At 42.8% G+C, this 25,174-nt stretch overlaps 1 protein-coding gene across 4 annotated transcripts in view; it reads left to right on the top strand.

Annotated features, from left to right (window-relative positions):
* The window catches only part of GRHL2 (grainyhead like transcription factor 2), a 71,416-nt gene that overhangs the window by 41,142 nt on the left and 5,100 nt on the right, over nt 1-25,174 (top strand). For 2 of the 4 annotated variants that reach the window (XM_087748431.1, XM_087748422.1), the window contains exons 9-15: nt 2,441-2,599; nt 8,167-8,254; nt 8,340-8,479; nt 10,687-10,718; nt 11,755-11,849; nt 18,178-18,263; nt 24,404-24,468. In XM_087748431.1, the coding sequence (XP_087604557.1) occupies nt 2,441-2,599; nt 8,167-8,254; nt 8,340-8,479; nt 10,687-10,718; nt 11,755-11,849; nt 18,178-18,263; nt 24,404-24,468 (665 nt within the window). The remainder of the gene's footprint in view (nt 1-2,440; nt 2,600-8,166; nt 8,255-8,339; nt 8,480-10,686; nt 10,719-11,754; nt 11,850-18,177; nt 18,264-24,403; nt 24,469-25,174) is intronic. The other 2 variants (XM_087748439.1, XM_087748446.1) reach the window with 2 other exon arrangements.

Genomic DNA, 25,174 nt, shown 5'->3' with positions numbered 1-25,174 from the left:
GTCAGGACAAGAGTATTGAATCTTACGGCATCAATCTATTATTCATGCTGAATAATCTGTTATTGCTGTATGGGGACTCTTGAAACGATAAAGTCTGTCTTCCCCAGCTGCTCCTACTCTGCTCTGTGTTTCTGGAGGCAGCAGAAGAGATGACACACAGTGTCACATGTAGTTGATTGCGGTGGGACTAGGTCTTTTTTTACTTCTCAGCTGAGTGTGCAGCAAAGGTGGTAGATGCACAAGCTGCTGGGTAGGTGCAAAGCCTCCACGTCCCCTCTCACATTTTAATGTACAGTTTGGAAAATCCCTGTGCAGAAGTGTGGGCTAAAATACAGCAAGGCCAGATTCTGGTTTATGCGAGACCTCATTCTGCTGCTCTGCATTCACACACACTTTAGAGCATTGCCCTGACACTGTAGGAGTCTGAAGGCAAACGAAAATTCAGGCCGTCATATTTCGAAGGCATGTGCACCCGTATCCACGCTTACCTTTGGAGCTGGAGGAGACCGAGTTGTAATTTGAAACAGAAATAACACTATCAGCTTCAAAATCAGAGTTTCACCTAGGGCCCTTCCCCGCCTCCCTCCTCTCCCTGTAGTTAAAGTTCAACTATTTCATTTGTAAATGCAGCCCTGTGATACAATCAGAAGCAGAAATGCGGAGGTGCCATTAGCTCAGTCAGGCAAACAAGCTGCTCTGGCTCCATTGTAAAAAACCTGACTGTAATGTTAACTTCTGCCATTAGGGTAAAGTATCCCCCCACCAGCTGTACCATACCGGAGCCCTTCTTCTCAGCTGCCTTTCTCTTAGGAATGTTAGTATTCTGGTCACTCAAATGGTTTGGGTTTTTTTTGGTTTGGTTTGGTTTTTTTATTTTCCCCTGCTTGTGGATCTGGCAGGGATTCCTTCATGCTCTCCCTTCCTGAATCCTCCCAGATCCCGGGGGCCTGCTGATCTCTCCTCTGCCCGGCCAGGTGTGCCTCAGGTCTGTTTGAGAGACCCTGCAGATCTCTTCCTTCCCGAGCGTGCTCATTCTGCTGGAGCGGGTTTCACATCCTCCTGGTTCAGGAGATACGCACTGTCCTTTTCCTTAGTTCACAGTTTTGGGGTTTTATTGTTGGTTTGTTTTTTTTAAACTGAGGAAGAGTGAAAATTAGAATCAGGTCAATAAATAATTGGCCCAAATTACTATGCAGTGCACATACTCATCACTGGGAAGAACAATTGGATTTTTAATCCAGTTTCATCTCTCAAGTTTCATGCACGCTATCCTGACTGAAAGATAGCAGTGATATTTCAGTTCATGATTACATCTTGCTTGGCATCAAAATAGCCCTTGGGAGACTTGGTGGTGGGAGACCCATCTGCCAGGGGCTGTACAAACGCATGGCAGAGGAGGCACACCTTGTCCTGTAGTACCGATGCAGGTTAGAGGGCAGGACGTGACTAGCGGCTACCGACAGATGTAAGTGGGTGTAGAAGGAAAGCACGAGACGGGTTTCTGAAGCAAAGGCAGGCAGGGCTTGCCCAGAAGCAAGGGCAGTGTCATGTTGTGTGGATGCTACCTGGCAAAGGGGACTTTTGAGAAGAGGAAGGGTGTAGTTTTATAAATGTCTGAGAAACTCCTTCCCAGTTTGAAAGACAGGATGAGATGCATTTTTGAAATTGAAGACAGACAGTGAAGGACCCTTAAAGTGAAGATCAGGAGTATCCGTTGATGGGATGGAGGAAGGAGTACTGCTGATGAGAGTATAAAGAGAATTTGTAAAATAAAAAAAAAGGGTAGGACTTCTCTTTGGCCACACTGGATTTAATTTGTGAGCTGTCAGAAGAACAAGCCAGACCAAAAGACAGCTGGAAAGGGACGAAGCAAGATGATCTTGCTATGTCTATATTAACAAATAGTGCAAACATACAGAGCAGGTTTGTAGAGCGAAACAAGTCAGGGCTAAAGACCTGACATCCACGTGAGACACGTTTTAGGAGGTTTTATCTCAGATTATCTTTAGTCAGTTCCCACAGACTGAGCAACTATTAGCAGCTGGAGCATGTGAGGTGTGTTCCTAGGACACATCTTCTGGTCTGGCTCTTCAAAAAAGAATCCAGCTCACGCACTCTGAGCTCTCTGGTGTCAACCAAAGTACGGTAAGTTTGGACAACCAAATGATTCACTTAAAAATGTGAGCTCCTGATCCAAACTGCAACATCGATACACGCCTTGAAAGTTTGTCCTTCTTCCCAGTGTGGGAGCATCTTTGCTGTAGTTAGGACAGAAGTGGAGAATAAATGCGTGAATTGCCAGAGTGTGGATCGTAGTTGAATTAAAATATTTTTTTTGTGGGAGGGGAGTATCTGCTTTTATTTTCCTACTTGTCATGTGTTTCCAGAAGTTTAATAGTTGTTTGCACCACATTCTAAAAGTAATTTCTTTGGCACACAGATTTTCATCACAGTGAATTGCTTGAGCACAGACTTCTCCTCACAAAAAGGAGTAAAAGGACTTCCTTTGATGATTCAGATCGATACATACAGCTACAACAACCGCAGCAATAAACCCATCCACCGAGCCTACTGCCAGATCAAGGTTTTTTGTGACAAGGTAAGCAGAAAGCACAGTTACCATAGATAGAGGAGGAACGTTGTTAGACAGCTTATTATTGTTGTATTTTAGACCTAATTAAATGTTTTTTCTTTCCCTAAAGAAAGGGAAGGTGTTTCATGGTAGAATTTGGGCCATCTATATCATAAATCTAACAGGTTATCATATAATTATTTTACTGCTTTGTAGCCTTTTTGGCCGTGATTCCTCAGCTTGTGAGCAATAGTTGGACTGTTCAAGAGCAGCACGTTATAGGTCATGATACAGGAATATCAAAAAAGTCATAGAAAGCACAAACGTAAAGATCTCTACTTGGAAGGTCAGTGCTGACCACAGGCTCACACAAGTGCCAGTCTGATGATGGTATCCCTTCTGGCTCTAACAGCCAGGATAGGTAACATGTAAACTTTGTGGAGGGGTCTCTGATAGAGAAATGCACCTTTCAGAAAGGCCTGCTAAGCTCTCTTTTATGATGCAGTGGAAAACACTGAGTCCCAATGATGCAGCTGATGTTTTTTTTCCCTCGCTTGATTACAAACCGTTATTTCGGAAGCTTCAGTGAGACTTTTATGTTGCTAAGCTTTTCTTATAAAAAGTAAACTGCAAAAATACATTAGCCATTCCCATTTTGTAGTTCAGTAACTATTTTTTCCCCCTTTTTTTTTTTTTTGCTCACTCCTTCTTTTGCAAAATGTGGTTTACAATGGATTTCCCCACTCCTTTGTGAGAATTGGTAAGATTTTTCAGCACCAAAACATAGATCATGACTTAACGAGTCTGACAGTGTCATGGTTAGCTGTATGTATCACTGAGTAGAAACAGTTGCTCAGAAATGTTATCTCAGTGATGGTTCTTAGATGTGAGCAACCACGTTTCAGTTGTGTTTAACACCTGCCGGCCAATGACTTTAACCCTGCTGGAAAGATCTCCCAGGGGGGAGCTGATGCCTGGATTCTAGTCAAGGTTCAGGGATTCAGGAGCCTACATCTATTTAAGTGACTCGGAAATTTATCCAAATTAGTCTTGCCATCTCACAGGTGGGAATAGAAAGGCAAAAGGCCATGCCCCAGGCAATACATAGCATTAACTTTTTAATGGAAGGGTAAGAGTTCAACTGTTCCAGGTCTCTGTGCTGCTGCTCCTTCCCCTTTTTCAGTTCGTTCCCTTGTTGCTGTCTTGACAACGGGATCTTGAGAGCTAATCAGTGAGTTGTGTTAGTGGAGCAAAAACTTTGAAAGTAACGAATGTAAATGTATGCATTGAGGTCTTTTTGCAGTCAAAATGTTACGCTTTTAATTGTAACTTTGAATGTCAAATATTTAGAGATTTGAAGCTACAGCTGGATGTTAAAAAGCTCAGTAAATATCAAAGTAACAAGTTGTTTTCATCTACCTGTTTTTGAAAAGCAATTAGAAAAACCTGAATTATTTGAAAAAAGGAAGGGAATTCAGAGCACAAACTCATCAAGGGTGACCTGAAGACACAACTGGTGGAGATTTTGAATAATACATGTTCATTGCATCTATTGGCTTAATTGGTACTTCAGATATCCAGACTAGAAAGCAGGAAATGGATGTTGAGTCTTTTAATCAAAAGTGTCTCAAAGTAGAAGAAAAGATCACAGGGGTAATTAAAGCATTATCCACATCAAAACTATATTGAAAGTGGAAACTGGAGGGCTCAAGGGTATCGATAATGGGATATATCTCTGTATAATATAAACGTATACATGCATACACGCACACAGAGCTTTTTAACTTAATGCAGGGCTCAAAATGAGTTGAATGAGTGCAAATTATGGAGGTCAATTCACATGACAGTTTGTGCTAATTGGCGCTTGGAAAGAGACTGAGGCATGCTTCTCCCCTCACTTGCGCTGCTATATCTTTACCAACGTCAGTTCGTCATGGTGTTTTTGTAAGTAAATAAACGGTTGGAGAATTTCCACTTGCTGGTGGCACTGGGAGGATTCGTCGCGCTCAGAGGAAGGTAGCTGGTGGGGCTGGGTACCCTCATCTTTCCAAGATGCCAAAATGAACCCTGGCTCCGCTTGAGGTGATGCTAAATGGAGGGGTCCTGGCTCAGTTTCTCTGCCGAGTCTGTGACTTGCCCTCTAGTGACAAGGACAGGGTTTGCTGCCTGTTTGGGAAAGGCCCTGAAGCTCAGGCAATTATTGCCCACCTCTTTGCCATGATCAGTTAAAGAAGTATTACAGGGTCATTTAAAAAAACCAGCAAACATATAATAATTGTTATACATTTTAAAAATGTGAATGGCAGCGTTGCGCCCCAATCTGACAACCCCAAAGAGCAGCTGATGAGAAAAGTGCCTGATTTATTACAATCGTCTGGATCAGAGGAACTGCACAGTAAATTCCTCCCGCCTAAGTACTGAAATGTATCTTAGTTTGAAACGTGGAAGGAAAAATGTTTCTGTGCTTGACAGCGTTCTTGCAAATGGTTTTTCTGAAGCAATGGTGCCTCTTTAGGACCAGTAGATGTGTTGGTGTGTTAACTGAGATAAATCACAGGTACAGGTGTCCAGTTTTTAAGAAAATGTTTGCTGATAAATTAATGTCCTCCAGCTGAAACACAGCATAGCTGTTGTGGAAAGAGTATCCCTGAAGAAATAAAACTGCATTTAGCTAAGTGGCACATATTATATGTAGTTTAGTATTTACTCAGGCAGTTGCTTAAATTTAGTATTCATTTACATATAAACTAGAGAGCAACACCAACTCAGATCCAACATGCGCTTTGTGACATAAATGTATGGAGATAAAGGCTGCAGAGGTTGTAATCGTGTGCTTGCTCCCTATTCATTCTCCAGTCTTTTGTCCCTGTTTGTTTTCTAGTAGGCAATCTTCAAAGCAAGTGTCACAGTGCACATCTTGTTTTCTCAGTGCTAATTCTCTCTGCCTTTGCAGTCTTTTTATCATGTGCAGATCACTGATGCTGCATTATGATAAGGGAATATAATTTTTATTCCTTAAGTGGGTTGTCAGGGAAACTTGCTACCAGGCCTATTTATATTTATATATCGCAAGATGCTTTAGCCACTGTGTATGAAGGAACTGCGGATTCAGATATTTTGATTTTCTGTATGTGATTAGCCTTGCCGAAAAGAAGCAGAAGCATTTGACTTGGCAAATACCATAACATTGTTCCAAAATCAAATAAATTAATCCCGTTTTCTTTATTCTGAAAAATTATGTGTTGTTTGGAATACACGCAGTTCCTGCCCTCGTCTTCAGATCGTCATAGAGAAAATGGATTATTATAGGGTATTGAGCAACTCTAATTGCTTATTAATCTTCAGCTTTAGAGAGAAGAAGGCTGGAGTCTATGGGCCTGTCCTACCAGATGTGGAATGCTTTGGCCTTGAACTAGAAACAGGTGTACACATGAGCTTCATAATGGTGATGGGAGTGGTCCTTATGGTAAGGGCTTTGCTAGGCTGGAGCTAGAATGCAAGACATAAGCTTAAATGAGCTGAAGACTTGCGAAAAAAATATTTTGAATCAGTTGAAATTCATAGGCTGCATTTTGCTAATGTTTGGTAGCAGAAGTTACATTTATACAAAGTCCAGACATCAATGAAAAAGTGAAAAACTTATTCAATTATTTGACCGGTCAGAGCCTAATTTGTAGTACCCTATGAGAGGATTATTTCTTCTTCTGCCCTGAAGAGATATGCAAAGTCTTATTAGATGTGTGTCAGATGGCTCAGCTGTGAAAACTGTCTGGCAGAAACGCTCTGGTATGCAAAAATCTTATTGTGGTCCATTGTCTCAGCACCAACAGCAATGATGTACAGGCCTGGCTGGCCCCTGCACTGGGCCATGTGGGGTGCTCCTGGCTCAGAAGGGCTGGTAGGTAGTTTTGTGGGTATTGCAGTTGCCACATTTGTAAAGTGGCTGTGGCACAAATAAGCACTGGTGGGTGGGAATGGCTGCCCTGCTCAGAGATTGCCCACACCCCAGAGAACTTGGGGGTGTCTTGCCGTGAATGAATGAAGACAAAGCTGTGAAGCTTTACCAAGTTCATAGTTACAGAGAATATCAAACAAAAATCAGCAAAACATATATTGTGTATAAAAGGCTGAGTCCTCCTCAGTTTCTGCTTTCCCGAGAGGAAACTCGTGCTTGCTGCCATGTACAAAATGATTTTCAAGGTTCATTCAGCTACCTGCGAGCAGCAGAGCAGCAGCACTGAGTGCTAGGTAGGGCTGTGGTTGCCTGGCGGAGCCGCTTTGTGCAGCCCAGGGCTCTCAGGGATGTGCCTCCTGCAGGGCAGTGGCCGTAAGGCGTATTTTTGCTCCTTTCTGCTAAAGAACAGGTGGCCTTTAAAGATACAAATGTACCCCTAGAAACAGTTTTGATAAGGGCAGGACTCTGAATCCCTTTGCTTCTGTGGTTGAGGTCAGTGACAACTGGATTGAGACCTGGGTCTGGAGGCAATGTTTCTGTTAGACACCTTCACGTTTTTTAAAGAGCTGTTTCTTCTTCTACCTCTTTCAGCCTCTGGAAATCCATTGATAGATCACAGCCAGGAGTACATCTTTCCTTGCATTCTTTTCAAGCTTGGTTCATTGGCTCATGTGTGAATTTTGCCATCTTGAGTGGATATTTTTGGTTTTCCTTTCTTCCCTCCCCCTTTTCTCTTTTAAAGGAACATCTAATTTTAATTTGGAAAAAATCTTTAATTTTGTATGCTGACTGTCTGGGAGCATATGGATCTTTAATACCCTTCACAACATGACTATTCACATTTATAAAGTAAATTAGGAGAACTTCAAAGGAGGTGTTGCTGCTTTTTATGTCAATAACAAGTTTTATTTTCTAAACTTGCTGAGAGTGTATTTACATAACAGAAGCCTGCAACTTCCCAGGAGTTCCTGAGGCCTAATAGGGCAGTGCTACATTGCTTTCCAGTTTCTGGAGGGCTTCTCCCTGTTTGAAATGCCTGTATTTTTCTGTAAGAGCCCTTGCGCTGTTGGCAAGCTGTCAGCGTAGCCTTCTTGCACTGGCAAATCTCAAAGGCTTCTACAAAGCTGGCCACAGTGGAGCAATGCCACCCCCAGACAAGGTGGGTGAAGGAGGGTTTAGGGAAGAGCTTAGCACAGACATGATCTAAGATGATAGCAATCCTACAGGTGTTTTACGTCAGTACATACGCAAAATATTTGGCCTGAGCACTCCATCCATCGCAGAGGCGCTGAGCTCGGGATGCCCTTTGCACAAGTTGTGGTGGCAACAGCCCTGCTACAGACTGAAGACTGCCTGAGCCGTCCATCCCATCTCCTCCAAGCCAGCGTGTGGATATGTTTCTCTTGCTGCCTCCCGCCCTGGGGGCTGCTGGATGTGCCAGCCTGAGTTTGGGCACAGGTGATCAATCCAAAGCTGACACGTTCCCAACGATCTGCACAGATTTATCTGTAATGTGATAACCAGTCTCAGTTTCAGCATTTCTGATGTGTCCGTTGCTGTAGTTCCAGGCATCACAGGGTACGATGCTCACAGTGGTTCCTCTTTGGATAATATTTGTGGATTGTCTTTTTTGCATCAGGGAGCAGAAAGGAAAATCCGAGACGAAGAGAGGAAGCAGAACAGGAAGAAAGGCAAAGGCCAGGCATCCCAAGCCTCATGTAATAACTGTGAGTAAGGCGGGCCTTTCTGGTTTGAGGCTGTCACGCTTAGCATGCCTCCTCTCATAACCACGTTGCTTTGTGATCCTCCTAGCAGCTGAAGGGAAGTTGAGTGCACTGCCTCTGCAAAAAAAGAGCGATATCACCTTCTTCAAAACAATGGCTGACCTGGATTCCCAGCCAGTTCTCTTCATACCGGATGTTCACTTTGGAAACCTACAAAGAACTGGACAGGTAGGAAATGATAATGAGACGAGCTGGTGCCCACCTGCCGACCAGCCACGTGTGCTCCAAGGCAGGTTCTAGGAAAATAAATCACTGTTCCTGGGGGCCGCTTGTTTCAGCTCTTGTTTTGGTAAATGCAGCTTTTGGTGAGTCACTTAAAAAAGACCTTACAAGAGACGAGCGCCTCTCCGAGTTCTGGGTGCGAAAAAGGAGTTTGTAGTTCGTTAACAACTGACTAGTTTGTGTTTGTTATGGTTTTGTCATTCTTCTGCTAGGAAGAAAGAACGGAACAAATAGTCAAGAATTTTGAGATAGGAGGTTGATTTGTGACTGAAAGAAGGTCTGGTTTTGAATATGCCATTTGGCTGATGAAATGAAGTGCCACCTTGTGGTAGCAGAGATCCCCCTCCTGTGATAATTGAAAACAAAGACGTGTGAGGAAGTCAAGAGTAGGCTCACTAAACACCGCTGCCCGTTTTCTGTCGGCATCACCTAGAGATCTGGGAATTCCTTAGAAGAAAATATTTTTACTCTACAAAGTACAAATCTATCATGCTAATGTTAATATTCAGTATTGACTTAGTGCAGAAGTCATGGAGTCATTATCACCATTAAGCGTGAGGAAGTCTTTCCTGACTTGACTCTTCTAAGACCTACTTTATTGCTTGCTGGGAAACTGCAAACCTGAATTGGAGGGTCAGCTCTGACAATTTTTTGATTATGAATCTGTTATTTATTAACATCTCAGGGAGTAGAATGGGACCTTTATGCATGTGTTTATAAAGACAAATAGTAGATGAGGAAATTTTATATGCATCTTGCTGCGAAATATTAAAGTAATTAAGTGACACTGAGTGTTGGAATTGTCATTTATTTTAAAGCAGTGATAATTGTGGTAGAGCAAAGCACAAAGAGCACAGACATTGCAATCACAGCTGTCACTGACTTATTCTCCAAAATTGGAAAGACGCCCACACACATATCAGTGCTGGGTACCTTCTGTCCTCATGGCTTTCAAACCAGAATGTGGATTTGTCTCAAAACAGGAGAAGGTGGAAGCGTTCCTTGGTATATGTAATCCTGTAAATAATTTTCTAAACTAGCTGGAAGATATCCCAGTTTGCTAGCTCTTAGGCAGTGTTCAGCCCTGTCTTTTCCTGCTGTATAGGCAGCAATCCTTGCCTATATCCTTGCAGTATCAGCATTCTTGCTGTCTTGAACTTTTCAATTGTTTTGTGTATTACTTAATATCAGAATGATATATTATGATAATAAATTATTATTTATGAATGTTTTATTATGAAAGTGTAGCCACTTTCAGGTCCTGGTCACAGAGTGAGTTGCAGACCTCAGCTTTGCACGCACACACCTGAGCTATTTTCATTGTACAGGTTCAGAAGTGAAGGCTCCCCTTGAGAGCCGAGCGTGCTCCGAGTCTTGCCAGCACAAGCGCTGGAAGCCTGCCCGAGGCGCCTTGCTCTGCCCCAGCAGAACGCTGGGCGCCGGTGCCCTGCCTTCGCCCCACGCTTGCACAGTAACTCGGCAGCTGGAGTGCTGGTGCACCCGCGGTTGGAGGCACATTGTGAGGAATTTGGCTGACTGTTCTGTAAAGCCTTTGACAACAGACTGTGATTTTATACCTCCCCTGCTACTGTTAGCCGCATTTGCTGCTGTTGTAAATTTGGTCCTAGTGACTCTGAGCTATACTGATTTACACAAAACAACAGTCTGGACTCGTGCTGCTGCCCACAGCCTGTGCAAGAAAGTTCAGCTGTACCATTAATAATTGTATTTCCACTAGGCCTGTAGATTAATGTTGGTCTTTATAGTTTAATTAGATTTTCAGACAGTATTAAATACATACAAAAGCTTGTGAGTGTTGTGGCTTAGATCGTATTAGGGGTAATTTGGGTGAGTAGTGATCTGATTTAGAGGATTGTAAAATAATTGGGAAAATGATATAAACCAGGGGAGAGGTCTGTCAAAATGCTTTGATATATTTCCCCTAGATGATATTCAACAGCAGTTTTTCTAAGCCACAATTTTTCCAGATCACAATTAGAGCTAGAGATGTTTGTGTTTTATAGAAGGAAAAGGGTTTTTAACAGATGAAAAACTGCAAACCACTTGTTGTCTTTTCTCCCTTTTGAAGTTATTCTGTTAAGCAGGTGTCTGAGTTTTGGGAATAATTGTTATTTTTTTTTCCACCCTTCCAGGTTTACTATAATACAGATGATGAAAGAGAAGGGTAAGACATTTATTGTTTCACAAGCTTTGCAGTTAGCAGTTCAAACTCATAGAAAGCAGGCACAAAACACGAAATCAGATAAAACCGAACCCCTTTCTCCCCCTTCCCTCATGTTCTGCCATCACTAACAGTAGGTGAATAATATGTAGAACTGGTAGAGAGAGGTTTATTTTATGGTAACTTTCTTTTCCTTCATGTGAACTGGCTGCTTTTTGTATCTATTTTTTATTACATTTCCAAGTAAAACAGTTTAAAGAGCCATAAGGTTCAATACAAATGCTTCAATCCCAAGTGAGCACCATCAAATCTGAGAGTTTGGAATAAGACAACTGTACTCACGTAAGCCTGCAAAAAGTGGCCTGTGGTAGGGAGTAGCTGGGCACCTGCAGCTAACATTGACTTGCAAACACGAGGCCCTTTTTGTTTCTTTTATGAAGCTGATGTTCTTCATAAGGCTCGCAGTAGAATTCAAGAAACAAAGGGGTTTATTGCAGCAAGCATACTGGCTTCAGTTCTCTCCTCCAAGAGTAAAAGGAGATGCTGAGTCCTGCCAGAGCTACGCCGAGGGATCTGGCCCAGCATGTTAGTCCTTTTGAACTCGCTGGCTTGTATGGTCTTGGATTTTAGAATGAAATATTGCTGGTGTTTCCTGAGGCTGTCTCCTTGACCCCAAAGAGGAGGTGAATCAATGTGTAAATGTGGGTTCAGCTCCTTACTTAGCTGTTTCTTCCTCCCCACCCCCCTTCCCTCAATATTTAAACAGTTAAGGGCCTTTGGGGTTTTCAAAATAGTACATAACATTGGAGTGTATTTTCCTGTCACCTGTCCCAGCCAGTCAGTCTGGGCAATTTGAGAGGCCTGGAGAGTTCAGATAAGCATGAAAAGCTAAATCCTTGCAGTTTCTGGTTTGGTGCTGCTTGAGTAGCTAGTGGGGTTTTTGCCAGAGTACAAAGTGAGTCACGACTGCTGCTGTTCTCTCCTCTCCTGCTGGGAGCACAGTTTTACTGTGACATGGTCCCTGTTGTGTGTTTTCTAGTAGCAGTGTCCTGGTCAAAAGGATGTTCCGGCCTGTGGAGGAGGAGTTTGGTCCATCCCCTTTGAAACAAATGAAAGAAGAAGGCCTGAAAAGAGGTAACAGTCAATTCTTAGCAGTTAAAAATAGTGCCGTGGGACTCATGCCCTCAAGCTGGGAAGGGCAGGTGTGGCTTGGACCAAGTCAGTTGTTTGATGCTAGTGCACATGGGGTGGATGGGAGAAGAGATCATTACACCTGCCAGTACACAAGGAGACATTTTAACAAATGCTAGTAATGATTTAAAAGCCAAAAAGAAGAAAAAAAAAGGACTGTGCTGTCTCAAGAAGGGATCAGGACACAAGTGTATATAAAACATAAAAAAGCTAGAAAGTTTCTTGATCCTTGGCCAAGCTACATGGTTCATAAATGTTCCAGTAGCAAATCTGTGGTTGTCTGTTTTTAACTTTTGCTCATCTTTTCTCTTCTGACTGGGATCACAAGCAAATACACCAGATGCACTGGGTCAAATACAGAGACCTTACACAGGCAAGCTCCTGCTGACTGCAGTGTGAGATTAGCCTGAATAAAATCTCAGAAATTTCCTACCCAATTAGAAATATAACGCATGGAGAGACATTTTCCAGCAGACCTAACCAAATTGTTTAAGAGTTTGTTTCCCTTAACTGTTTTTACTGCCCTGAGTGAATATTATTACAGTCGTGTTTCATGTGCTATACCAGTCCAACTGCTGTTTTCCAGTCTGCTACAGTGAAGCTGAAATTGAGTGACATTGAAACAATGGCTTAGGTAGAGCTGTTAAACTTTGCACTGAAGGTAAGGATGAGCAGATGGTGGTTTTGTCCACAAAATCTGCTTTGTGTACAGTCACTTCCAGTGCAGCGCTATAGGTGGTAACTTCCTACACTGCCACAGTTAGACACCCTGGAGAACATTTGCCATTTCTTCAGTCTCATGAGTTCTGTCATATAAGTCTATTGGAGGCTCCAGGAGTTTGACCAACTTATATAACTCAAACTTGCAAATGTTTTGAGGTTCGCCCATCAGTTTGTGAGACAACAAAGCAACAAGGTACAGAAGTGAGCTCAGTTGTTCTTAGTTGCACCATTTGTAAGACTCATTTGAGCTTTATAGAAACAACTTTCCATGAGCCTGCATTTGCAAAGTTTCTCTGTTGGTTAGGGTGTTGTGCTTCAACCATGCGAAGCATACAACATTACAGGATGGAGACCGGTATTGTCCTGGAATAAATGTGAGCATATTCTTCTTTTAATTAAATCTTCAATTAATTATGTGAGTTCAGCACTGACCACAGACTTGCATCTGGTTAACTCAAGGCCTTGACCCAAATTCGCATCATCAGGGCTCCTTCAAGCAGAAGGGGACAGCACTGACCACAGATTTGCATCTGGTTGACTCAAGGCCTTGACCAAATTTGCATTATCAGGGCTCCTTCAAGCAGAAGGGGAATGCCACAAGGGCTACATAAAGAACTGTCATTTCCTGCAGTTTCACCTGGGTTTCCCAGGTGGAAGCCTGGAGAGTTGCCTGCAAGGAGGTATTGGTTTGCTTTTGATTATTCCTGTCCTTTGCTGTGGTAAGTTGTTTTAATATCGTCCAGGACTTGCAACCATTTCAAGGGGAAGATTTGAAAGAAAAAAACTGTTTTTCAACTGCTGGCAAAACTATGTTAAATAATTAAATCCAGGAGAAGCATGGAACCAGAGAAGCTGGAGGATGCTCTCTTCACATCCCCTTCCTGTTCGGTGTTTCTTGCAACTTGGACTGTGCTGGCTGGAGGTCAAGCCTCTCCCAGCGTGGCCGTTGCTCTGGTGAACTTCCTGCCATCGGGAATCCTGCATCTGGGATTGTGCTGATGGAGCACAGCTCAGCTGAGTCTGCCCATTTGACAATACTGTCTTTGCCGCAGGAGTCACCGGGTATTAAAATGTCCTGCCTTTTTTCCCAGGCTTAGCCATACTAGAAGCCTTTTCTCTCCCAGATTTATTTGGTACAGCAGAATCAATAACCCCTAGAGAGCAGGCATAGATGAGGCACTGGTGTAGTGTTTGAGAGAGAGCAGGTCTGTTATGTGAAAATATGCATTACAAGCAATGTAATCCCAGGGTGTATCATCGTTAGAGCAGTGCAGGTAAGTAACACCCAGCAAGGGGTCCAAGCCCAGCTGAAGAACTGAAGTGACAGTGTGTGGCCTCACCTCTGCCTGATGGACCTAATTGTAATACTGTCTGGTGGAAGCAAAAGTATTAAGGGGCAGCCTTCAAGAGAACAGGTCTGAAGGGGTTTGCAAACCATCAGTAAAACAAGGTTCATATTCTCACACAGGTAGCTGCGTCTTTGTGAATTATCCTTTCATCTCCTTGACCTCTAAAGGAGGTGCAAGTGCCCAACACAGAAATGTAAAGTATGTTAATCTGTACCAAGTGTGGAGCGCAGCTAGTTACTTGGCTGGACTTGTGGCCTTTTCCTGTTTTGAGTTCTCAGTAGGAGTTTTCAAATCACTTTCCCTTTCAGATTTCATAGGGAGTTTCCTGTTAATTATAAATCCAGCAGCTGTGTTACAGATCAGGGAGATTTCCAGTCCTGTAGTTCTCAGCTTGAAGAAAGTAATATTTTTGTCTAGCTTTTGTCTCTCAGGCAAGTTGTCTCTGAAATACTTTGAATTCATAACAGTCGGGGTTTTGTGAACCATCCCTGTGGAGGACAGCATTCGCTCTGTCACTGAGGGAATTTGTGCCTGGGCAATTAAGGAAAACTCCAAATGTGGGAAAGGCAAGCCAGGTCCCAGGTACCAGCCGTAGTTCTCTTGACTGAAATGTGCCATATCACCATCCAGAGACCACTTTACAAAGACTGTAGTCATTGTTGGACTTGATGATTAAGGGTTGGACTTGATGATTTTAAAGGTCTTTTCCAACCTAAATGATTCTATGATTCTGTTGCTCATAGGGTGTCAGTCGGAGCATTGGTAATGCCTGGGCTCAGACCTTTGTAGTGGCCCAAGTCTTACAAGACAAATCATGTCTTTAGTTTGATTTTTGCTGCATGTCTGTTGCTTGTTTTCTGCCTTGGCAGATTTGCCAATGGAGAGCCAAGCTGTTAACATTTCTAAAAGAGGTATCTAACATCGTTCTTCTGCATTCACACTTAAATCCTCAGTTCAGTGGCCTGGCTTCCAAAAATCTCCCAGGTGCACTAACCTCCCTTGCCTTCAGCAAAGGCTGGTTGCCCCTCTGCAATTGTGCCAATCAGGGCTATTTCTTAAGTAACTAAAGATAAATTTATCACCCCCATCTTGTGCAATTCTTTTTAACATCTAAAGAACATTAGGGTCTACAGTGTTTTTTAGTTCTGGTAAGAAGGTTAAGAACTGAAGCCAGGTAGTGTAGAGGTCAGACAAACTTGAATTTATCTTCTAACTTTCAGTCAAAAATAGCTCATTGCCTGGTACAAGATTTACCCCCCCCCCCCCCAAAATATTGCGATGTGTACTATTAAAGTGAGCCCATCCAGATGCCACGAACATGGTGACAGTAGGATCAGAGGGCATAAGTACAAGTGTGTCACATCATCACAGTCATGGCTTGGCATTCAGTGGCAATGCTGCTGAGCCCATGGAGCCTTTGCAGCCCCTTTCCCTCCGCCCTGGCTGTCCCTCCTGCTGTGGGCCAGCCAGCCTTCTCCTTTTTTCACTCACATCTGTTGTTTGAGAGGGTTCATCATCCAGGAAAATTCATTGAGATGGGCTGGAGTAACAGAGCATAAGGGCAAGGATGAGACAGGGACTTCTTAAGGCATCACTGTCACCAGAAGTCATTTATAGAAAGGTGCCCTAGTGAATCAAAGCTGGGATTTTCACACCTGTCGGGGTAAAGAAGAAACCAACAATTCCCCATATGTTTACTAATCCTGGCACTCTGTGTGTATAATAGTGATTCAAGTTCCCCCTTATCTTTGTAATGGATCCTTCATTCAGTGTAACGTTGCCTGACACGCCAAGCACAACAGATTTAAAGCTCAGCACTTGGATTGTATGATGCCCCCCACTTTAACATTGGACCGAGTGATTTTTTTGCTCCTTTCAGATACATTTGTAATTATTAAGGCTGGCAGAAGTCCAGATGTTTGAAAAGCCATGAGTTACAGGACAGCCCTCTAGTCACAAGAAAAGAATTACTGAATTAATAAAAGTGTTAGTACAGGTAAAATGAGCACTTTGAGCGAGTGCTTGTTCATGCGAGTAAATGTATCAGACCCAATAAAATATAACTAGTGATGTGGATTTTTTTTTTGTTCTCTTACATTCTGACAGTTATTTAGGTTGTTACCCGAAGTTGTCTCAGCTTCTAAGTCCTTTAAAAGGACACTCTCAGGCAGGTCCCAAAGAATTACCGAGACGCAGGTGAAAACGATGTGGCTCCGCGTGCCTGTGGTAGCAGTTTTGTGGCTCATGCTTCTGAATTTAAAAAAGCCAACCATTGTCCTGCGTGTCTGGTTTGTAGACCAAGATGCGGGACTGATCTGCCCATGTTTTAAATCTTTTTTTCAGTCATTTCAAACCTTGGGCAAAGAAGCTACATGTCCTCGTTTCAGCTGGGATAGTGTTGATTTTCTACTTAGTAGCTGGTATAGTGCTGTGTTTTGGATTTAGGATGAGAATAATGTTGATAACATGCTGATGTTTTGGCTGTTGCTAAGTAGTGCTTACACCAGTCAAGGACTTTTCAGCTTCCCCTGCTCTGCCCGGTGCACAAGAAGCTGGGAGGGGGCACAGCCAGGGGGGCTGACCCAGACTGGCCAAAGGGCTACTCCATACCGTATGGCGTCACGCTCAGTATATAAACTGGGGGAAGAAGAAGGGGAGGGGCCACGTTCGGAGTGAGGGCATTTGTCTTCCCAAGTAACTGTTATGTGCGATGGAGCCCTGCTTTCCTGGGGATGGCCAAACACCTGCCTGCCGATGGGAAGCAGTGAATGAATTCCTTGTTTTGCTTTGCTTGCGTGTGCAGCTTTTGCTTTACCTATTAAACTGTTCTTATCTCAACCCGTGAATTTTCTCACTTTCACCCTTCCAATTCTCTCCCCCATCCCACCGGGGGCGGGGGAGTGAGCGAGCGGCTGTGTGGGGCTTAGTTGCTGGCTGGGCTTAAACCATGACACTACAATTCTCTGCAAATGGGCTTGAGTCCATCCTGCTACAGTCTTGACTGGAGAATTAGCTTCCAAACAATTGCTTCTGTATGAAAAATACCATCATTTCTGGTTCATCTGAGTCATCTATCGAGTTACCTGGTGGAGATACCTTTGGGATCACAAGGATTAGCAGTTTCAAAAGATACCTTTTTCTGTCTACCAAAAAAAAATAAATGATGATTACCAATGTAGTTTGTCACACAGACATAAAATGCCTGACAGTGCATGTGTATTTGTTCCTAACGTGCAGCATTGCTATTTGAAAAGGCAGTTAATTTAGGGAACAAAATAAATTGTAGAACATCTTACTTAACCTGTTGCTTTATCAGAGTCATGTGAGATTACACGTAAAACACTTCTCTAGTGTTTATGTTTATTCGCTTTTTAGCTGTCTGCTTTGCTTTTGCCATTTAACAGCAAGTTTCCTCCTTCTACCTGTACGACTTGGAGAGGGGAGAACAAGAGCTAGAGAGGGCAGGGCACGGTACCTGTGAAGCAGTAAGACCCAGCAGGACATCTGAGGGAGGAAGAGGAGATTTTCAGGAGTACAAACAGCATTTGGGTACCTGAGCAGGGGTGGGCACGCAGGTAAATGCCTGCCTGCCAGCTGTGCTTTTGAATGTCTCCCTTGTAAAGTCTCAAATGACTTTGGACTCATTGTTTCCAGTGTTTATTTTCAGGCTGGCCAGGTCCATTTACAGGCATCCACGTGGTAATGTGAGAGAGAAGTATTTCTTTTCCTTTTTGTTGATTTTGCTCTCAAAGGCTCAGCTAAAGGCAGAGCAGACTTGCCTTTTCTGAATGTTCTTTCCCAACCTTTTGGATGAAGCCCGGAGAGGTGCAAGCCAAGACACAGGTTTAGGAAGACGTAGCTTGTGTGTTTTGTCCTATGACCCAGGGACAGGGCCCCAGTGTTTTCAGCTTCTCTTATTTCAGTAAATGGAGGTTTAAATTCTTGAAGATGTAGATTAATCACGTTAAGTTAAATTTGCTGAATTTTGGTTTTGTGTTTTCAAAGCAACTATGATGTGTCTTCCATGTTTAAATCACTGATGATATGAGAGTACTTTTTTTTTTTTTTTAAGAGAAAACCATCTTCAGTACTTCATTTTATCTGTCATGGATTAATATTTGTTTTTCTGCTCAGTGTGGGGTGTTTCATCTGTTCAATTGACTGAACCTGCTCCAAGTTTGACTTTTTTTCTGTTTCAGTGCTTTTGTATGTGAGGAAGGAGACAGATGAGGTGTTTGATGCTTTGATGCTGAAATCACCCACAGTAAAAGGGCTAATGGAAGCGGTAAGTATCCGATGTCCTCACATTGTCTTTCTTGGCAAGAAAATCTTGAGGCTTTCAATGTATTATTGAGATAAAACATAATATAAAATGAAGTTATTCTCAAATAGATTTAAAGCATTTCATAAAGGCTTTCTGGAGCACGCCTCTGAAATGCTGGCATGTTCTGAATGCAGTGCTGTCAGCAGGTCGCTAGGATTAAATAGTGTCACAGAGCTGATTTGTTGGAGACCTGAACCTTGAGGAATGGTGGTAATTAACCAGTGTCAGGGAAGCAGAGAGGTGCAGGCTCCATATTCTGAAATGCTTCTTTCTGAACTGATGATTCAGAGCCTGTTGAATCTTCTGTAATGCCCATCAATGTGTTCACAGCCATCTTTTAAAGAAGAGGCCCAAGGATGCACTGTTTCCATGTGAATTTCATAAGGCTTTTGTGCAATTGCTGTTCCAGCCTATAAGAGGCAGTTGCTGAGGCAATGCAGACTAGTCATTATACCTCCTGTCTCAAATTCCTTCTCTAGCCCTCACTCCCAGAGTGACCTACCTACCAGCCTGCCTCTTTGCTGCTTCTTTGACTTGAGTTTTTGCTTGTTACCTGTTAGCTGTGGTCATAAGTGGCTATTTCCGCATTTAATTCTGTTTATATGAGCTGATGGCTGGTAGATGTGTGAGATTTGGTGAGGGAATAGTTAAGAAGCAACCACGTGTCTCAATGCTTTGGTGAGGGGACTAATGTGAGATTGACGGGTGGGATGCTGAGTTGATTTCCAGCCTTGGTTACATGTAGGAGAGAAGATGGGAATGGATGAAAGTGTCCCTAGAGAGCTTAGCTGAGTGCTAGAAGTGTGTATATTCATACTCTCATAAAACTGTCACAGTGTCTCGTTGCGTGTACCAGACACTTCAAATGCAGTAAAGACTGAGTTATTTAGTCAATATTTGGCCAGTAGCAGAAGGCAAAAAAAGATTTGTGCATTAGTGAAGTTGTTTAAAGCACCTATTCAGATCAGGGTATCTCTGAGGAGAGTCAGCTGCATTCTAAGGATGTCCTAACTGTGCTTTTGCTGATACTGTTTGTTAGCTGTGACTGCAGCTCAGTTGTTAGGCAGAACACATATGTATAATAAAAGCCAGGCTTCGCTTGAAGAGGCTGCAGTCTGATTCATGATAAGCCGCAACACGATTTCATCTGTCTTTGTATGGAAGTTAAAAGTATATTATAATCCTTCTATAACCCTTCAAGCTAGCATGAATATTTTATCTCCAGTAGTCTGTGCCTCTCCATGCCTGTTCTGCAGTCACTGTGTAACATAAAAACAAAGCTGGTGCAGAAGCAGGAAAGGTTTCTGCATACCTCTGTCAGCACAGCTGCTGACTCAGTGGCATGTTTTCGGCACCAGAGAAATCTGATCTGTTGTAAAATGTCCCAGTTCGCTGGAAGGAACACATTCAGAAAATTTTAATTCTCTTTGGTAGGCTATTGTGGATAAATCAATGCCAAAAAGCTGTCAAACTGCATATTCTTAAATACTCCTCTCTACAGTTGTTTCAGCAAATCCTGTAATTTTGTAATTGTGCACATCCTAAATGCTCAATTCTAAACTCAGTACTAAGAAACTGAGGCTCTGAATGTTATAGAGCCCCAGATCTGAAAGACAGCACCAATGATCCTGAATCATACCCTCCTTCTCTGTTTATGGATTCCACTTTTTTTTTTGTTAATCACTATTCCTGGTCTGTGGTTTTCTCTTAATTTTCCATGATTAACGATATTGTTTTCTTAGATACTATGTTTATTTTATTCTCTCATATACCCCCATTCCAAGTGAACAATTAGATTCCTTCTCAGATTTCTTTCTTCTGGCAAATATCTAGAGGTCTCAGGTTTCAGAGATACAAGTACATCTCAGAAAGCGATGCAAATGTTTGGTTTTTGAGCTGTTTGCGTCCTATATTAGTCAGTCTTGATCAACAGAAAATAGTGAAACAAGTGCCCATCACAAAACATCGCACATATACGGCAACTGACCAGGTCTAAATCCTGCTCTCAGCCTGATCCAAAGTCAGGTTACCTCTGTGGATCTCAGTAGGTACCCCAGTCTTACATTGTCAGAATCACATGTTCATTCAAGTTACAGAAGGCAATCTAAATTGGGAAATTCAGGCATCTCCCAAAGTCTTTCTAAAATTAAAAGCTAGCAGCTGAGCTCAATAGAGCTTGCTTAGACCAAAGTTTGTCCATACCTGTGTATGTATGTGTCCTTCCAGCCAATGTAGGGCAACAGACTGGACCATTCCACAGAAATAAGTTGGCAAAGATGTTTTCCTACATGTCTCAACAAGCCCAGGTGTCGCCCTTTCTGTCTTCCTGACTCCAGCAGAGAAAGCATTTCTGGTGGGTTGTGCCATCGGGTATGTGCTACAGACAAACTTGCCATGCCAGGGGACTGCAACCCAAAGGGACACAGGCTGTTATTTCAGTGCCACTCTGAAGGCTGTGCCACTGTTTCAGGCATCCTAAGGGAAGGAAAGAATTCTCTGCTCAGATGGTTGAAAAACGGACGGTGGAGATGACAAAGGAAAACATTCCTCCAAATAAAGATATATTTTAAAAATGTATTGTAGCCTGCTTGGGGTCAGGTGAGAAATCCTGTTGTTTTGTATGGAAGTTGGCAGTAGTGGTGTTCCCCCTGAGCTGGCAACAAACGTGTTTCAGAAGAGGGTGTTAAGTGAGATGCCCTAGCAGATGCTAGCTCTCTGCTTTCTCAGATTCTGCAGCAGGACTTAGCACATTTGCACTGGAGGCTTGTTTTCTGAGCCTGTGAGGGGGAGGCTCTCCCATACCCCCACTTTGAGCCTTGCTTCTACAGCTTGCCGTTTGGTATAATTGGTTGAATCCTTAGGGGTTCCTGAGAAATGTGCTTATTCAGCCAGCTGGAAGTCTTTTGCAAAGCTCACTAATCCCTGCATGTTATATAAATCCTACACCTGTCGCAGGCAGTGTGACGGGCAAGGCTTTCTCAGCCCTGCCTCTCATAGCTTATGTTGGAAGTGGTGTCCCAGAGTCCCAAACCACTTTGAGCAACATTTGGAATGTGTGAGTGTTAGGTATCCCAAATATTCTAGGGAAGTTTTATGCTGGAATGTGCAGAATGCTGTATATTAGCTGCTATTAAACCTCCTTGGCACAGGAATGTTTGTCTCTGCTTGTTTATTTGCGTGGAGTCAGTGAAAACTCTATTCAAGTACTGATCTTTACCATATCACTAGGCTTCAGAGTTAACAACCCAGAGAGGAAGATATATTGTTTCCTCATGCTTGCACAGTTGTGACATTTTCTGCAGTTTCAGGTTGCAGTTTTTCTCTGATGCCTGTTATGAAGGATTTTTTCAACAATCTGATGAAATGGAACCATTTTTATTATTGCTTTACATGAAAGCTTAAATTTAGGGGTACAACAAAACCACAGATATGAAAGTTAAGCATGAGATTGCTCATCTGATGTCATTCTATTTATGGTAAGCAAAGCTAGAGGGTAAGAAAGAATAAAAGGAGAACATGAAAGTTTCACTGAGAACTTCTCTAGGACAGTCAAGATTTGCCCTCACAGCGTGGCACCTGGGTACCCCAGAGGAGTCACCAGCCTCAGGTCAGGCAGCTGCTCTCCACGGGCATCGAAGGAAGGGAGGCTTGGAAAGATGGTGGTAGACGGGGGTAGAGTGTGAGTGAGGGGCAAGGTGTGGGTAGCTACACAAGTGCTTCTGGCCAGAGATAGGTGATTCCTTCTGCTGGGGATCCTGCCCATGGATTCTCCCTTGGATTCATGTGCACAGGCTGGGACAGGTGTTCAACGAAGGCTTGGTGGGGCAGCCTGTCCCATCGGTGATGGAGAGTAGCTGGAGTAGGTTAGGACATTCCACACAGGGTTATGGCAAACCCTGGATTCGAATCACTCTTGTTCTGCCCTGTTTGGAGCAAAGGCTTGAACTTGCTCCAGATAAGCTGTTATGGAACTTCTTGGTAGGATGCATTTCCACCGTGTGCATGTGGTTACATAGCTTTTCCGTAGGCTATACAGACCCTTTGGCATAGGCTACATAAAGCTCAGAGTGAAAAAGATTGGTTTTGTAGTCCAGTAGTGAGGATGCTTGTGTGAGCTATAAGACAAATGGGGTGAAGCCCCCCTTCTCATAAATGTACAAAGTGGACTGCTCCCCACAGCACGGAGAGTGTGACCATACAGCATATGAGCTTGCGCAGCCTTGATGCTGAATTAGGCCTCTCCCAAGGCAGGCGAGAACATGGAACCAGGACTACCATCAGTATCTCCAGCACCATATCCAAAAGGGCAGTGAAACATTCTGGTGCGAGTAAAACTGAAGTAGCAAATATAACCCACAATTTAATTTGTATTTTGTTCTCTGCTAGGTGCAAAACTTAGGGAGTGGATGGGTCTAGTGTACCTTATCAGTTACTCCTTATTTACATCCTCCTTTTTCTGTTAGCCACAGATGTACTCTATGGTCAGAGTAAACTGTTTGCAGTGTAAAAGAAGCTTTATTAGTTCTTCAAAATCTTGGAGTTACGCTATACTTTTTAAGTACAAAATTCTATCTTAAGTAAGATGACGATTATACAAGTATAGGTGATGTAGGCAAGTGTAGGCTAAGTAATGCTCTCAGAGACTCCTGGCTCTCTGGATGGGAGCTGTGCTTGGGGTTCAACCTGTGGCTGTTGGAATCTGTCCTTGGTGCTGAGTTCATCCATTGCTTTCTTTCCATTTTGTATTTCATGATAATTGCTTTAATTTACTTCTCTAAAATATTGCTTTTTCTCAGCGGAAGTCTGAACGCAACCACAAAGAAAGGATTTTACAGTGACTGATGTTTGGCAGTCTTTAAATGGATTTTTAATTGTGCATTTCAGTTCTCCAATGCAGAAGATAAATAGTCAGCTATTTAGCTGCAACTTCATTTCACCTGGGAAGAGCAGAAAACTTACTTTGGTTGGCAGTAGAGTACCACAGAATATTAATCACTGACAAAAAAATCACTTTCCATAATTATTTTGCCTTTTGGGACAATCCTCTTCTAAAGTATGAGCTGTGAGACCTGTTCCCTCGAAGAAGAGTCATAATTTGGAAAGGAAACCTGTCTCAGGCAGAGGGCTCAGGGACACCGTCTCCCCGAGCACACCACAGGCTCACTGCAGAATGGATATCCAAAGAAGTTACTAATACACTGCTGTAAAACAATGCTGAAGCATCACAGTGAAGTGCTTGTTAGTGTTGGTAATTTGTCAGCGAAGTAGCTCTTCCTTCAAAAGTTTTCCTATATTTTCTGTTTTATCATTTGAGTAGCTGGCAAGAGGTTTATTTTAGAAGTCCTTTACCTTGTTAACACACTTCTCTGCAGCATCTCGTCTTGTTATCTGTACACTCAGGTGATGTTTTGTGAGCCAAATAGTATTCTCATTTTGCCACCCTAGTAACTAGGACCTCCCCAACAATACAGAAGCTTCCTAATCCTGTGTGTAGCATGTTTGTAGCCCTCTCACAATAAGAGGTACCTTGAAGATACTTTTCAGACAAAAGGAGTACCATGGAGGGTCCTGTTAGCTTAACAAACCTTGAAATGCCATTGAGAAATAGAAATGTGCACATTTTTTTTTGTTGATCCATCAGTCCATCAGCTCCTGTTTTGTTGCTGCTCATCTGCCTTCTGCCTGGTGGAAGAAGCCTTTTGCTTCCATGAGCTGAGAAAATCAGAATAAGAAATGACAGAAAGACAGCTGATCAGATTGAAATTCCCTGCTAAAATCTGAAGCTGGAAAGAGTGTTGACTCCTTGAGCAGAGCGGTAGGAGATGCTGAGGCAGTTTCGATGAGTCACACCCTATGAGAACTATAGTCTCCAAGTTTCTGGATGGAAACTGTTGTGTTTTTTTGATCAAGATGTTTAGGATTATTCCTTCCCAAATCATCCTTAAATGAAGCTATGGTATGGCTGTGAGTGGCTTTTCTGTATAGCTATCCCATCAAAGTTTGCAGTGGTAGTGTTTTAGTGCCTTATGTAAAGTGAGAGGTGATAATTTCATATTTCTCATTAGTCTCTAATGATATTTCTTTTATTTTTATGATTTCAGATCTCTGAGAAATATGGGCTGCCAGTTGAAAAGATTGCAAAACTTTATAAGAAGAGCAAAAAGGGGTAAGTAAACTAACTAGGGGCTATTGCAGGATCCTTTAGGAGTACTTAGAGATCCCAGCTATGCTTGGGGCCTCATGATGCTGGGCAGTATAAACACTTTTAGGAGACATGCCCATACGCTTGAAATCTTAATGTCTGTGGAGACAGCAAGGGGTGGCAGAGGAGGAAAGATGAATCTCCAGTCTGTGTCTGACCAGTATTCATAGGTTTACTGTGAAGAAACAGAGTTTGTGTTTGGAAAATGTATTTGGATAAAGTCTGCTTTGTAGACTATATGCTTAATAACATCGTGGAGCACCAGCATGGGAGAGGTGCAGCCTTTACTGTGAATGCAGTGTGGAGTTCCCCTGCAGTGTTGGGAAGAAGTAGGCCACTGTCCGAATCTGAAAGGCAGGCAGGCAACGTTTGCTGCAGGGGTTTCAGCTGAGTAAATTTAGACATGAGCATCACAGCTGTGATTTTAGAATAGCTAGGCTACTACTCCTTGCCATAATTCTAAATGTCTCCACTTTAACTCTTTTTACTTCTATATAACCACAATATTGTAGTGCTATAATTTTAAATCAATCATTTATTTTCAGCTGTAACTCTAGCTTAGGGCATTGTTTTGTCTGGGGATTTCTTTAGCTTTTGAGAAGACAGGTGAAACTTCTCATGTTTTGCTACTTTCTAACACCGTTTCCAAGTGATATGTTTGTTGGAAGAA

This window comes from Nipponia nippon, unplaced genomic scaffold (genome assembly GCF_047370975.1).
Source record: "Nipponia nippon isolate SJK-2023a ecotype South Korea unplaced genomic scaffold, ASM4737097v1 scaffold_1, whole genome shotgun sequence".
In the NCBI taxonomy this organism is placed as follows: Eukaryota; Metazoa; Chordata; class Aves; order Pelecaniformes; family Threskiornithidae; genus Nipponia; species Nipponia nippon.
This window is presented reverse-complemented; position numbering and strand designations above follow the sequence as displayed.